Source organism: Saccostrea echinata, unplaced genomic scaffold (genome assembly GCF_033153115.1).
Source record: "Saccostrea echinata isolate AGI-Se365-2 ecotype Australia unplaced genomic scaffold, CSIRO_AGI_Sech_v1 ptg000009l, whole genome shotgun sequence".
NCBI lineage: Eukaryota > Metazoa > Mollusca > Bivalvia > Ostreida > Ostreidae > Saccostrea > Saccostrea echinata.
The window spans coordinates 50,474,743-50,489,894 of NW_026889758.1; the positions used below are offsets into that span (position 1 = coordinate 50,474,743).

The 15,152-nt window shown below is 32.6% G+C and overlaps 1 protein-coding gene across 1 annotated transcript; it reads right to left on the bottom strand.

Moving 5' to 3' along the window:
• Positions 1-1,774: 1,774 nt before the first annotated feature.
• LOC133182836 (uncharacterized) lies at positions 1,775-12,904 on the bottom strand. The gene is made up of 21 exons (XM_061317681.1): positions 12,842-12,904; positions 12,646-12,728; positions 12,279-12,516; positions 11,174-11,906; positions 11,033-11,076; positions 10,013-10,084; positions 9,579-9,701; positions 9,257-9,379; positions 8,897-8,971; positions 7,950-8,080; positions 7,366-7,461; positions 7,068-7,157; positions 6,662-6,781; positions 6,170-6,362; positions 5,715-5,861; positions 5,024-5,109; positions 4,023-4,093; positions 3,823-3,887; positions 3,182-3,323; positions 2,378-2,451; positions 1,775-2,012 (listed from the first exon to the last, which is right to left on the bottom strand). The coding sequence occupies exons 1-21, from the start codon at positions 12,879-12,881 to the stop codon at positions 1,999-2,001; spliced, it is 2,760 nt and encodes a 919-aa protein (XP_061173665.1). The 5' UTR covers positions 12,882-12,904; the 3' UTR covers positions 1,775-1,998.
• Between the last annotated feature and the right edge of the window lie 2,248 nt (positions 12,905-15,152).

Consider the following 15,152-nt stretch of genomic DNA (forward strand, 5'->3'; position numbering starts at 1 on the left):
ATAAATTCTTGCAGATTTTTTTTTTTTATTTAAAGTGTTTAAATTATTTGTCCAGTCCATATATTTCTATTGTAATGAAAATTTAGAATCTGTTATTAATGCCCTGTTCACATGGGAAGTTTAATTCGAATTAAACAGAAGTTACTGTGAATTAAATTTACATGTAACATTTAGCCTGACAAACTTATTCTATTATGCAGATAAACATCTATTTCTTTTACCAGCAATTCACAATTTGTAGTCGAAAATATTTCATGGTTTTCCCCATTTAATTTAAAATACGTAAATTTTTTTATTGAAAAGTTATTTCCAAAAGCCAATTATTGACACCTATTTGTCCATGTTTAAAAGAAATTCAAACAATAGCTCTTTACTTCTAGTATGATTGACTGTATATATATATATATATATATATAAAAATTATTTTACATATAGAGCTGACACAGTGTCTGGTCTTGACACCTACCTATTTATTTCAACTGTAAAAAGACATAACAGAGCGATTTATTTCTTCTCTTTTATTTACAGTCTTTTTATTAAACATATCAACTTTGCCTTGAAAACAAAAGCTTAGTACATGTGTACAACAAATTTCAAAGCACAAACCCTTGGAAAACAATCTATTCAGTTGAACTTTGATATTTTGAATTTTAATATCTTGAACAGTGTGGATATGTCAAGGTGATTTGGAAATCCCAACCACCTTAAAGTTTTCTTAATCCATTTTAACCTCAATATTTCAAACCTTCAAATATATATCAGAAGTTTTTTTCTCAGTCCCATTGAGTTTGAGATAATAAAGTTTGACTTAATTTATAATAGCTTATATGTTTTTTGCACAACTCTCAGACTTCTATTATTAAAAATGAATGATATCAATGTTTCTTTCAATTTTTTACACTACATGTACCATTGAAAGTTAATTGTATTTAATCTTGATGATTTATTTCGATGTTGAAAAAGCTACTGCCTTTATCTTAACTTAAATAATGAGGCTTTTATCTTAAATAGTTCAATTTTTTTTTTTTAAGTTCTGAAAATGGACAGACAGAAAAACAAACAGATAGACCAAAATTATATGCTCATAGTTTTCAGTCACAGAGGTTGCTAGTCAACTTGTGTTGACACAAAGACTGGGTGAGAAATAAAATTCAGTGACCACTTGTCCCAGGTGACGAGTATGGAATCATACCCACTCAATTGTTCCTGTGATGATTTTACTCATCCCTTATAAGCTTGCTTTTTTCGCCAAGTAATGAAAATAATTAAAAAAAAAAACATTAAAGCTTGTTTTAGATTTCTTTATCTCTTCGGAATGTGTCTGATGTACATCTGATTTATTCAGAGTCTAAGTCTCTTGTCAAATCTGGAAGTGCTTTGTTTCATTTTCATGAAATAATTTTGAGATATGTAAACGGAAGTCAATAGTCATGCCAAAAATTTTACTCATTACCAGGGACAAGCAGAATATGACATTCACGAGTGCTTTTTTCGCACCCTGAAGACAAATCTGCTTTTAACCGCACCTATATATGTCTTGGTTTATATCACAAATCACCAATAAAAATAAAATAAATTGAGACTATCATATTTGAAACGTATGTAAACAAAAAATATGAACAACATCATAAAAAAATACTTAATTGGTTCATTTACACCATACAACAAATTGCATTCAAATCAGTTCAAGCTGAATTTCACACAGAATATGGTGATTCAAAATGAATTCAAACTGAAAATTAAAATTGCAAGTATCGGAAATATTTGAAACATTCATCCTATTTACAGTAAAACAAGTTTATGCAGAATATGACTACAGAGTATACCAAACTCGTATAGAGTTTTTTATTCAAAAAGGATTTCTTGGTTGGAAATGGGAGACAATTTTTGCAGTCACAAGTGGCTCACAGTAATTTTGCTGTTCTTTAACGTAGCATAATATCAACTGTCAAATGAATATTTTTTGCAAGAATTTCATTCCAGTTTTAGTTCACGTCATTATATTGTCACCTCTGGAACAAAAGAAATGATATATTTCAAATAAATATATTTAAGCAAATGGTAATTCCAACAAATTTAAGCATTTTTATGTTTATAGCATTATAAGTATCTTTTTAAAAATATTTTTGTACCTATTCATTAAGTCAGAAATTGATGGCTGCAGATTGCTATAGCTTTATGGTTGAGAAAATTCAGACAGAACAAACCAGAGATTTGTCTGTTGGACTTTGTCTGGTTTGTCTGTCCAAATTTTCTCAACCAGAGAGGTACAGCTAGTTTTGCAGCTTGGAAATTAATACATGTATCTATAAATTCAAAGTACATGCTAGAGATGGACATTTAGTATGGTAGAATCATGACAAATATATTGACAAACCTATACGCCTTATCTGATACTCGGCTCCTGTGGAGACATTTCTTTGACACTTCTTGTCTGGAATGACTCTGTACCTGAGATAAAATTCAGGCAGCATTTTTTGAAAAATAATTTATTTTATTCAATTTTTGATAGCAACATTTCAACATCCAAATTGAGATAATAAGAATTTAAAAGTATTTCAGCAGGGGGGATCACTTTATATTGATATATTGATTTTTGTGTGTTAACTATTGATGAATACGGTACTGGCCATTAAATGTATGTTGCTTTGAGTATAAAGTTACTATTCAATAACCCCATAATACAAAACAATGTGCACTGATTCAAAATTACTTTTAACTTTACCACATCCCCTTGAATGAATTAACACATCTTAAAAAAATTAATGCTAGTTTTAGACTTCACAATGAATTACCAACTGCATGTATATAGCTTATCAGAGTTAAGATCTTACTTTTGATTGTCACACTTCACTACCACTGTTACAGTAGTAATAAGAGAGAATAGAGAAATAATAGAGAATTACCAACTCTACAGCTTATCTAACTGCCCAGAGTTATCTTACTTTTGATTCTCACACTCTACTACCACTGTTACAGAAGTAAAATAGAGAATAATAGAGAATAGAGAAATAATAGAGAATTACCAACTCTACAGCTTATCTAACTGCCCAGAGTTATCTTACTTTTGATTCTCACACTCTACTACCACTGTTGCAGAAGTAGAATAATAGAGAATAGGGAAATAATAGAGAATTACTAATTATATAACTTATCTTACTACCCAGAGTAAAGTTCTTACTTTTCATTCTCACATTCCACTACCACTGTTCCCTTGCCCTGCCGAGTCTGGTAAATGTGTTCTATTTTGTCTGAGGTGTCCCCAAAGTGGTCCCTCCATCGACCATCTTTATCCCTCCATTGCCATTGTCCTTTCTTCTCAGCTTTAAATAAACACAGAATTTATGACTTTTGAACTGCACATATATACCTGTTTACAGTATAACAATCACAATAAGGACTGTGATAGCTGTATATTAATTCCAGTGGTGGAAATCACTTTCAAAAGGTGAACTGAAGTTGATTTTAGTTTATAACAAAGAATTACGTAAAAAGGTTAGGACAAAAAAGCTTTATTCTGTGAAAACAATATAACGGGTTATTTAACGACTGTCAAAATTAGTGATTTTATCCTTAAAAAAATTGGGCATTTATTATATTAAGCATAATTAAATTTTATCAATTTTAGCAATAACTCTATTTATTTTCTATGCCAATATTTGTGATTAGATTATTGGTGACTTTTACTTATGGCATTATCAAGACCATCACTAAATAATGCCAACATTGAATGTTAGCTAAAAAATTCCTGTTATATGGAAAATCAACTTTCTTTTTTCTTTTTTTTTGATATAAGTAATGATGAATGCACAATATACTCACTTGCTTCCTCAAGAGTTAAGTCCCCTGAAATTCCTGTGGCTCCTTCTGTAACTATGCACTGTGGACTGAAATGGTTCCAGCAGTGTAAAATGTTAAAGGCTGCATGGATATATCAATGTTTAATAAATTTACAACGTAGTTTTCATCTAGCATTCAGATTAGTCAAAGACATAAAGAGGGGGTAACACATTGAGACTTACCAGACCTCAACGTCATATTTTCCAAACAATCCAAATCTATAATTTCCTCTTTTACCATTATCCCATCTCACCTGTGAAGGAAATGTCACATTTATTTATTTACATTCCAAAACAAACAAAAAAAATCTAAATATACATATAACTGAAACTTCCTTATTCAAGATGGCTCATGTACATGTTATATAATGACAGCCAAAAGTTAATCATGGTATGATTAGGTAATCTTTGAGTATGAGAATAGTGCAATGCAATATTCACACATATGTAATGCAATGTAATATTTGTAATGCATTGTAGTATTGATACATGTGTAATGCAATGTAATATTGATATGTATGTAATGCAATTAATCTAACATTGATATGTAATGCAATATAATTTTGATATGTATACACGTAATGCAATGTAACACTGATACATACATGTATGTAGTGCAATGTAATATTGATACATATGTAATACTATACAATTATGGACTCTTTCGGTGGTGAATATGGTTTGTTATTCACCAGAAAAATATCAATATTGACCGAGGCGAAGTCGATTTATTATTTTATTATATTGTCCGGATTTGAATAAATAAGACACTGTAGGCTGCATGATGATACCACTTTCATTTACGAACTTCTCTCGTAGAAAAATAAAATAAATGTCCAGATTACAAGTTATAGCTTCCGTGTTTTCCTTTTGCTGTTTGTAAGACATCGAATTGTTCAGAAAATAAACCTGCGCTAGGCTTGGCTAATGTTTTTCCTGCTCAGATATACAGCTGGCTCCAGCCGTTGCAACCATTGTTTACAACGTTGTTTGAGGTGTTGATTGTGACGTCACAATGCCGCTGCACGCGCACCGACCCTCCGGTGAATACGGCCTCAAAACCAGTGAATATGTAGTGTTATGAACTGTTTGCGTTTGTATAGATTATATAGGGACTATAAATAGACTATATAATAAAATGTAATATTGATACATATGTAATAAAATGTAATATTGATACATACATGGACAATACCACTGTCCTCCACTTTGAAGATGACCCCCGAGCTTCCCTCTCCCCCGTCTTGGGATCCCCACTCCCAATCTTTACCTGTAACATGTCAAACAAAATGTCTGTCAAATCTCTACTGACTATAGTGTAACTGAAGTCTTAAAAATTTCAACAAGCAGTATTTTTCTATCTCACACTTGTGACCTACACAGGTAGAAAAGTATTATGTTATTGTGGAATCATTTTAATTCATAAGGGGCATTTTTATCGATTGCTGAAAATTGGAATATAATTTCTTGGACAAACATCTATGCATGATAATATACCAGTATAGATCAATATTCATTTCACATTGTAAATTCGTGGGAAAGGTGTATACTTGATATCCACCTACATCGGACTCCAATGATTCCAAAGTAATTGCACAAATGATACATCTCTGATATGTTTCATTATTTAAAAATGCTTAAAGCAAATATTAAATATGATTTCAAAAATAATTTGTGTTTGGAGACTCAAATATGGTTTAGAGGAAATGTACATCTTTAATTTATATCTTACAGCCAAAAAAAAAATTGTAAATGACTTGTATTTTTAGGTCTTGTCTCCTAAAACTCAAAGGATTTCTGGAAAGAATATATGCAACATCCTACTCCTGAGAAAGAACTACATATACATTTTGAAAATAATTTAAAAATATCCACCTCTTCTAGCCCTGACTCCTACCGCCACCATCATTCCTGGTGGAAGCATACGTGGCTCATCCACCATCCTGACATCCTTAGCTCCACTTTCCGCTCCATACCTGTACTTTCCACGATTTCCGTTGTCCCATTCTACTGTCAAGTAGCCTAAGAATAAGTCAGTTCAATACATTAAACACTGAAGAAATAGATCATACAAGATTTTTACAATGACAAAATTATATGCAAACTTTGATTACTTTTTTTAATCTATATTTAAAATACATGTTCCAGGTACATGTATATACATGTATTTGTATAATTTTTCTTTAAAGAAAAAACCAGGTGAGTAATTATGGTAGTAAATAAGTATCCATCATGGCTGACAAAAACAATATATTTTCCTTAAAATGCATTAGATCTACCATTTCTTCCTCATGCATGTGAGAGGTGAATTGACTTTTACAGAATATCACCTCTTGATTTGTGGGCTACAACAGTCCCGGGCAGATTATCGTCCTGGTTCTCCCACCTCCAGTCTGGGCCTCGTCTCACCCGGGAACCAATCGGGGGCATCTCCTTTGTCTCTATGGAGCTACTGTCAAATCCCCCTGTGGCACCAACTTGTGCTTTTTGCTCACTCTCTCTGATCATCCTTAAGGCCTCATCCTAAATGAAAATTAATAAAATCATTAATAAGACACATCACTTTATCCAGTAAACCTAAATGAATGACTGGTATGCACTAATTGGAAATGGCTGTAAAGAATTCATGGAATTTGTGGAACATACAACCTGAGCTGATTTATTTGACTTAATTTTGTTATAAATGCATGAGCTCCCTTTTTTACTGGCAATAGCTACCGGTACATATAAATACACCTTTCAGTGTGTCCAATGTCATTATAGTCTGAACGTTGATGCTCATGGAATTCTACAATCCCCGTAAAAGATTTATACAGACTCACCACTTCCGACTCATCAAAACCTGTCCCTCCCTCTGCCTCCTTAATTTTCTGCTTCATCTCCTCATCTGACAACTTAGGGTCCCTCAGGGCTCCATCATGGATAACCTTGGCTACTACAGTCTGTAAATAGTTCAAATTTGATTTGAATTACATGTGTGTATTTAAAAAAAAACTGTGCTTCAAAATATACTTTGTAACTGTATGCTTTATGGGAGGTAACTCCTACCAAGTACTTTTGCAAAGCCTCCTATTTACTTTTCTCTTGTCAAAACTTCTGTAATTTTCAGGTAACTTTTGGAAATTGATCAATTTATATTCTCTCCCATGACCATTTTTATATCAATAAATCTTATTAATCAAAATTTCACTAACTTGGTTGTGTTTACCAGTTTTCTGACTGACTTACATTAATAAGGAAATGGTGACTTAGTTTCTTGACATCCCCTGGTTGTACAATGGTTCCCCCTGCAGTGTTTACAAGTTGTCCCAATAAAGTCTGTAAAAGCAGTGGCACTTGTACATATAATAAAAGCATGAGTACATAAATACACTCAAAACAAGAATAACTTTTATACTGGAAATCAATCATTCACAAAGTCTTCTCTATATAGACTTTGAAATTGGAACATGGGGAATAAATTTTACTTTTCGATAACAGTCAATTGAAGTTTTTCTTTTAGAAGTCTCCTGTTGCATGACCTTACCATATCTGCATCGTCTCCAATTGGAACACAAGCAAGGTGTCTGGGATCTGTGTGGGTTCGGAATCTCTCTGCAAACTCCATCAATTTGTGCCACACCTGAAAATAAAAATGTGCCATCAACCAAACAAATTATTCATTTAATTTGTGGGAGTCAGTTATATTTTAAGTTATTAAAGATTGAGGAGTTTGCTACGATATAATTTTGAGGGTATATATCCCATTTTAAAGGACATTGTCTATATACATGTATCAACATTTGTTAAGGTTGTAAATTTTTAGCTAAGAGTTTTATATCCAAGATATCCACAAAAAGTTGAAAAGTATTTAATTTGTGGGAGTCAGTTATATTTTAAGTTATTAAAGATTGAGGAGTTTGCTACGATATAATTTTGAGGGTATATATCCCATTTTAAAGGACATTGTCTATATACATGTATCAACATTTGTTAAGGTTGTAAATTTTTAGCTAAGAGTTTTATATCCAAGATATCCAAAAAAATTGAAATCAATTTGATTCCATATGATACCACAGTTCTGTTTATAAAACCTTTGACATATATTTTTTCCAATAAAAGTTCACTGACCTCTTTCTTTGTCCCTCCTTGCTTGACTAAGGTATCTGGTCCATTAAATATTCTCTGGTCTGTCACTCCACCATCAGTCAAGAGAATAATGCGGGGATAGATCTTACGCTCCCTGAATGTCACCACCCCTCCTGAATGTACAAAATCACGCAATTACAGGGGTATTTATCATCAATTCCTAATTTATTAATTAGAAATTAATGACCTAATACTGCACATGAACTTTTTGGAATTTTAGTTCTGAAAACATGACCATTTCAGAAGCAAATCTGTGTCAGTGAAATGTTCTTCTTTACTTAAAGGTGAAGCCATACTCTTTGATGTCATAATGTAAACCCATATTGCTACTACTGTGAATGGTTTACTTTTAAATAAATGCAATTACGTTATTTTTTTTATAACGAAAATAAAGCATTTTTGTATATTCAATTATATATTTTCAAGATTTTGATTCTTCTCAAATATTTGAAATTGAATATTTTAAGTATGAAAATTGACATACGAAAATCTATAGCTAAGGTTTATTGCATCATTAGTGTAGTGTGTATGCCTTTAAATTTTGAATTTTTTCAACAAAAGAAGATTAGTTTATATTAATGTATTATTCAAGTCAATTTATTGATATGTAATTCTCTCATTATCCTCGTTTTCTTTGTTTTATATATAATAGCTGTATATTATTTATCTGAAGCTGATTTTGCCACATCAGGGTTGGTCTGTACCCCAAACTTTAAGTGGCGCTGCTGAAAAAAAAGATAATATGATGACAATGGCTTTTTCCCCACATATATATGTTTTATGTGATGTAGTTAAATAATGTTTAATGTTAGAAAAATTTCCCTCAGAAATTAACCCAAGTACGGCTCTTCCTTAATAAATCTCCATAAATCCTATTCCTGTGTTACCGGAATTAAAATATTTCCACCAAAAACAAAAAGTTTCCTCACCTCGATTGTAGATGGCACTCATACAAAGCACAAGACCAGTCATTATAGGACTAGGGCCACCAGTTTCCAAGGATTCTGAAATACAACACAAAGGTTAAAAAAAGCCAAAAAAATACCTTGAGGTACTATATAAGATTCTCAGGAGTGGACACCACATGGTATTCAACAGTGTCTGGATCTAAATTTTTAAACTTAAAGGAATAAACTGATCACCGAAACATCATGAGAATGCACAAGTGAATTTATTTTGTTGACAGGCTTAGACTGTAAAATATTGACGGAAACAACTGAGATTCTTGTATAAAACAGTTTACAAGAAAGCATGTGCAGTATTCACATCTAAGAAAAATATCACCTTACCTACTGCATCCCTGATTTTGGAGTAGTCATTGGTCAAATTCTGAATGACTCTGGTTTCATTCCCAAATGTGACCACAGCTATATTTTCTTCTAGAGAATTCTCAACAGCAACATCTTCTATACCTATTGTCATTAAAGAAACTTCTTGCTTTAATAAAAGACCTGCATTATAATATAAAAATTCACTTCATATTGTAAACAAAATTCAATTTGGTTTTGATGTTAATACTGTCAAAGCAGCATTATTGCACACTAAGCTCTCTGAAAATCATATCATCTTCTTCCTGTTTTATTTCTTTTAAAATGACAAAGAATTCTTCACCTTCTAAGAAAGACTCGATAAATTCTGTGATTTGCTGAAATTTTTGTCCAGCCATGCTTCCTGAAGTGTCTATACAAAGAATAGTGTCTGCTCCTTGGGACTTGTGATCCGTGCAGTCAGCAGCTGAAATTACAACATAACTTTTTTTTGGCAAAAAACCTCAACAACTTCTGAGGAAGAAAATGTGCATTGTAGGTATGAAGTATATAAAATGGATACTTTTTCCTTAAAACAAGAGAAAAATTACAAATGTACAGCATCATGGTTGTATTGTAAAGGATTACAGATATGTTTTCTTTAAAAACTACAGTGTTCCTGTATATTTCCACAAACTTATACATGTATATCTCTCTTGAATCAAAATTTGGAGCTCTCAATGGTACTAAGTCTCTTGTTTACAAACAGAAATGTTCTATCTCATCGACTATACTTACCCCTGTTTGCTTCTTTCAAGGTGAGCTCTTCCAGTTCACTTTCAGTGAGAATTTTCAAGTCTGGTCCCCCATCTAAGTTCAAAATCACAGCAGTAGATGTACATATGTAAGGTACAATATGAATCATAAAGAAATATTACTCATGGAATGACTTTATTTTCTAACACTGGGTATATGAACATGCTTAGCTTAGTTATCATTTACTTTGAATATCAATATTGGTCTTTTTGTAAAGTTTCACAATGCCCCCTCCCATTGAAGAAATTTGGACATTTAAGGGAGGTAACTCACAACTCTATATAGATAAGATTTACCTGGTCAGTCTATATAGATAAGATTAACCTGGTCTGTCTATCTAGATAAGATTAACCTGGTCTGTCCATCTAGATAGGATTAACCTGGTCTGTCTAGATAAGATTAACCTGGTCTGTCTATCTAGATAAGATTTACCTGGTCTGTCTATCTAGATAAGATTTACCTGGTCAGTCTAGATAAGATTTACCTGGTCTGTCTATCTAGATAAGATTTACCTGGTCAGTCTAGATAAGATTTACCTGGTCTGTCTATCTAGATAAGATTTACCTGGTCAGTCTAGATAAGATTTACCTGGTCAGTCTATCTAGATAAGATTTACCTGGTCAGTCTAGATAAGATTTACCTGGTCTGTCTATCTAGATAAGATTTACCTGGTCAGTCTATCTAGATAAGATTTACCTGGTCCGTCTATCTAGATAAGATTTACCTGGTCCATCTATCTAAATAAGATTTACCTGGTCTGTCTATAGATAAGATTTACCTGGTTTGTCTATCTAGATAAGATTTACCTCGTCTGTCTATCTAGATAAGATTTACCTGGTCCATCTATCTAAATAAGATTTACCTGGTCCATCTATCTAAATAAGATTTACCTGGTCTGTCTATCTAGATAAGATTTACCTGGTCTGTCTATCTAGATAAGATTTACCTGGTCCGTCTATCTAGATAAGATTTACCTGGTCCATCTATCTTAATAAGATTTACCTGGTCTGTCATCTGGTTCTTTTAATGCTGATGCTAGAGAAGACCTTAAAAAATGAACATAAATTAATATTTTTCTTTTCCTAATGACATTATTAACAGTAATTATCTGCAATATCTCTCTCATTTGAAGAATTTACTTACGTTGGTTTGAGCGAGGATCTTAGAGAGTCATTTGGAATGCTCTGAAAATTTGAATTTTGAAAATTTTGTTTTCCAAATCCTTGTTGTGGTGAGGTTTGAAATCCAGAAGCTGAAGCAGATGACAAAGGTGCAGAGGTCACATTTGCTGAGGGTTCGTCATCCGTATCATCCAAACAATTCTCCATTTCAACCCTCATTTCTGACCTCTCTTGTAGAGTTCTCTCTTGTCTGAAGGACCCACTCCTTTCCTCTCCTTCTATTCCATTTGCCCCATCACTGTACAAAAATGCAATTCTATTGTCATTTGATCTCACTGTCTGTTTGCACTTCAGCTTGCTAAATCTATCCTGAATGTCTACTGCCTCAGTTTTTGTCACTTCTTCCAACTTTTGATCTTCTGTCTTCTCTGGGACCTCATTCGCAGGCTGCACCTCTGGCTCTGATGGGAAACCTTTTGGGCTTACTGGTCGAGGTACTGGTAGGACATGATTGGTCACCTCTGGAGGTCCTTCTGCAGTGGCTAGATTCCCTGACTGATTACTATGTTCTCCTTCTTTCTCATTCTTTTTCTCACTATCTGAGAGATCTTCTTCAACATCAGACTGAGTCAGCTTGGTAACTCTTGAAAAGCTAAAGTTTTCCTTGGTTTCACTTTCAGGTGTTACAGCACTTATCACAGGGGCATATTGGGAGGGTTCAGAGGGTGGATCAGGCTCTTCAATTCTGACCTCTTCTGGAAAAAAACCCCAAATATTTTTAAAAATTTACAAATAATCCAGAACTTTTACTTAAAAAACTGTCAAGAAAAAGTTAAAGAGAAATGTTTTTTATTAAAAAAAAGGAATTGTTGAAAATACAAAAAAAAAAAACTTTTTCCAGTGAGTAAATTTCACAACTTCTAGAATTTAGCAATAATAAAGATGAATTCTGAGTTCCTCATAAATAAAGATATATTAATAAGGTTCCTCCAAATTATTAATGCTATAATCAGTTTTTTTGCTGTGATTTAACCACTGGTAATGACATTTTGGCAGTGACCAAGAAATTGTGTTATCAGTTGTTTCAATCTTTACTTCAGTTTTCTAATGGCTCTCATTTCTCTTACCTTGGTTTAACCTCTGATCCTGGTTCTCCAAGCTTCTCCAAGATTGGCTCACATCATCTGGCTCTTCCTGTCTCTTTGATAGTCTAGTAAATGGACGTTGGACTGTTGGGGTTACATGAGCTACAGGTGGATTGATGGACAGACTTTCGGATATCCTCTGGACATTATGAAGAAGCTGGTTGAGAACACCTTGCATTTCATTGACTCTTGCATACAAGTCTGGGATAAGGGCAATTCTCTGTAACAAAAAAAATAATCTTAGGCAAGAAAATCTTACAAAAAATGGCAACTTTTTTTTAGGGGGGGGGGGGTGTTGTGTTGTGTTGTTATTTGAAGGGAAAGCTGTTTCAGTCCAGAATTTTCATACCTCTTCCATTCTGGAGAGAATTTGGTTGCTGCCATCTGATCCATCCACCATCCTTGATGTCTTTAACAATCCAGGATTATGAGCTGTCAAAGTGAGAATTAATAGCTAAGTTCAAGTCAAATTTGGTACATTTTAATAAAATATTTTTAAATAAAAGCAAATGAGTGCCATATTGAAACTATATACATGTACTTACATGTCGAGGGAATTTCTCCATTAAACTGATGATATGCCATTTCATATACAGTTCACAGCCATTCTAGAATTAGACAATAGCATTAAATTTTGTTAAAAAAAAGTGTTTATTCTTTTTCCTCTCTGCTGTATTTACTAGTATTCCCCTGTCATTACAAGATAAGAATGATTAACCCTTCCAAAGAAATATTTCACTGTGACATACTGTAGACATAATTTTTTCCGTGGGGGATTAATTTTCGATATATACGCAGTCACAAGTTTTCCACTGAAATCTGTCACAGTGTACTTAAAGTGCATTTAAAACAGACAAAGGCAATCCAAGAAATAAACATAATTTTCTACCTGCGATTGAACAGAAATTATGCTTCCTTGGAATTATGACCCGCAGAAAAAAGTATTCAGCAAAACAATAAAAAACACACATTTAAAAGTGTTTATACACAAACACCCCCCCCCCCCCCCCAAAAAAAAAACAAACAATTTGGCAGACATACATGTGCTTAAGATTATAATAGAATCCTACACATTATATTATTCAAAGCTCCTGTGTACTTTGCAGATCTATAAAGTATTTATCACATATTATTAAGGAACTGAGGATACCATCAAAATAATACAATTTTGGTTGACTCTGAAAATAGCTTCCAGGAAGTGTGAGAATGTGCAGTATTATGGAGAGGAAATTAATGTCTTCAACATCCAAGTCTTTATTTTCCTGGTTCTATGTTAATCCTTTATAGAGTTCATGTACATCTCTAGTAACAGAATTCAAATAATCACAAACCTAACAATCTGTATTTTTTAAGTACTCTCATCTACCACTCTCAAAGTCAATTGCTTATTTAAGGAAAATTCATTTTTTTTTCATCAAAATACCACTTATGGAATTAATTTCAATCTTAAACTCATTTTTTAATTGGCCTAATAAAAATTTCTTATTCTGTGTTTCCCTAATCTATTCATTTACCAATCACTTTTTCTACTGTATTAAAACCCATCTCAATCCTTGTAGGAAAGAATTAAAAAAGTAATAAAATAAAAAAAAATCCCTCTATCATGTCCCAGCTTCCCACATTACTCTAACAATTTTAAACATGAGAAACATTACATTCATATTTCTCTTAAGCAAATATATACATGGGCATATCTGTCTACAGTCCCCCAAAATTTTAGTACATTTTCAACAAGATTTAACCCGTGTACCATATTAACAAACAACCACAACAGCTGGCAATGAATACTTTGTGTTGAATTGAAATTATTTATATTTATATATATCTATGTAAATTATATTTCAAACTCAGCAGCTAAAATTGCACTTTAACCTCTTCTTCACACACGGCAATGTTAGATCTTTTCCAAATCTCTTTTTTTGTAATGTTTTATACATTACTTTATATTGCCAAACATATGTCTGGCAAAAATAAATGCAGTTTTTTTTTTTAGATATAAAGGGAAGTAACTAGGTGTAGATCCAGGTTAAATCTCTCTGGATGTCCATAAATATGCAGTAAAAATACATTTAAAAAAGCATGCTAATAAAATTAAACCTTCTGAATCTGAATCAAATAAAACCCTTAGTCTTTAAAGACAGACTAATTTTACTAAATTGGGTGAAACAAATGCTAAAATATGTGACAGTTTAACAAATCCATGCCCTTTTCTACAAATACAGTCAAGCTTTGTTAATCCGGATACCAATAATCCAGATGCTTCATCTTCCAGAGAATTTTTTTAGGAATCAGAATTATCATTTTTATCTACCAATCATATGCTTCAGTGATGCAAATGCTTTCTAAATCCAGACGATTTGTTCAGGGGAACAAATGTCCAGATTCAAGAGGATCTACCTAATCCAGATGATTTACTTGGGGACACAAATGTTCAGACTGTAGATGAAAACATATTAGATATGTGTGTCTGTTTCTTCTTCAGATCTATCACTACTTACTTCAGAGATGCACCCCCGCCTTTTTTCCCTAGACCCTTGTATCCCCCCTCATCCAACCAATCTAAGAAAGGTACATGTACATTATGTTCATTCATTCGTTTCAAAATGAAACTAAATTCCTATACTTCCATTAACGTGTATCATTAGACTGACCGCTTTTACAATGAAATGACATTAAATTCAAAATACTATATCAAAACTGTACTTTTATTTTACATTGCACATTATTAATTTCTGTTTATCTTCTTACGTTGTGTACGTTGAACCACAATCATTTTTTTTCTTGCAAAACTTAACACTGCATAGAAGTCTGTTTATACATATATTGACTATCTCATCGGTGTCTTTAAACGCTAAA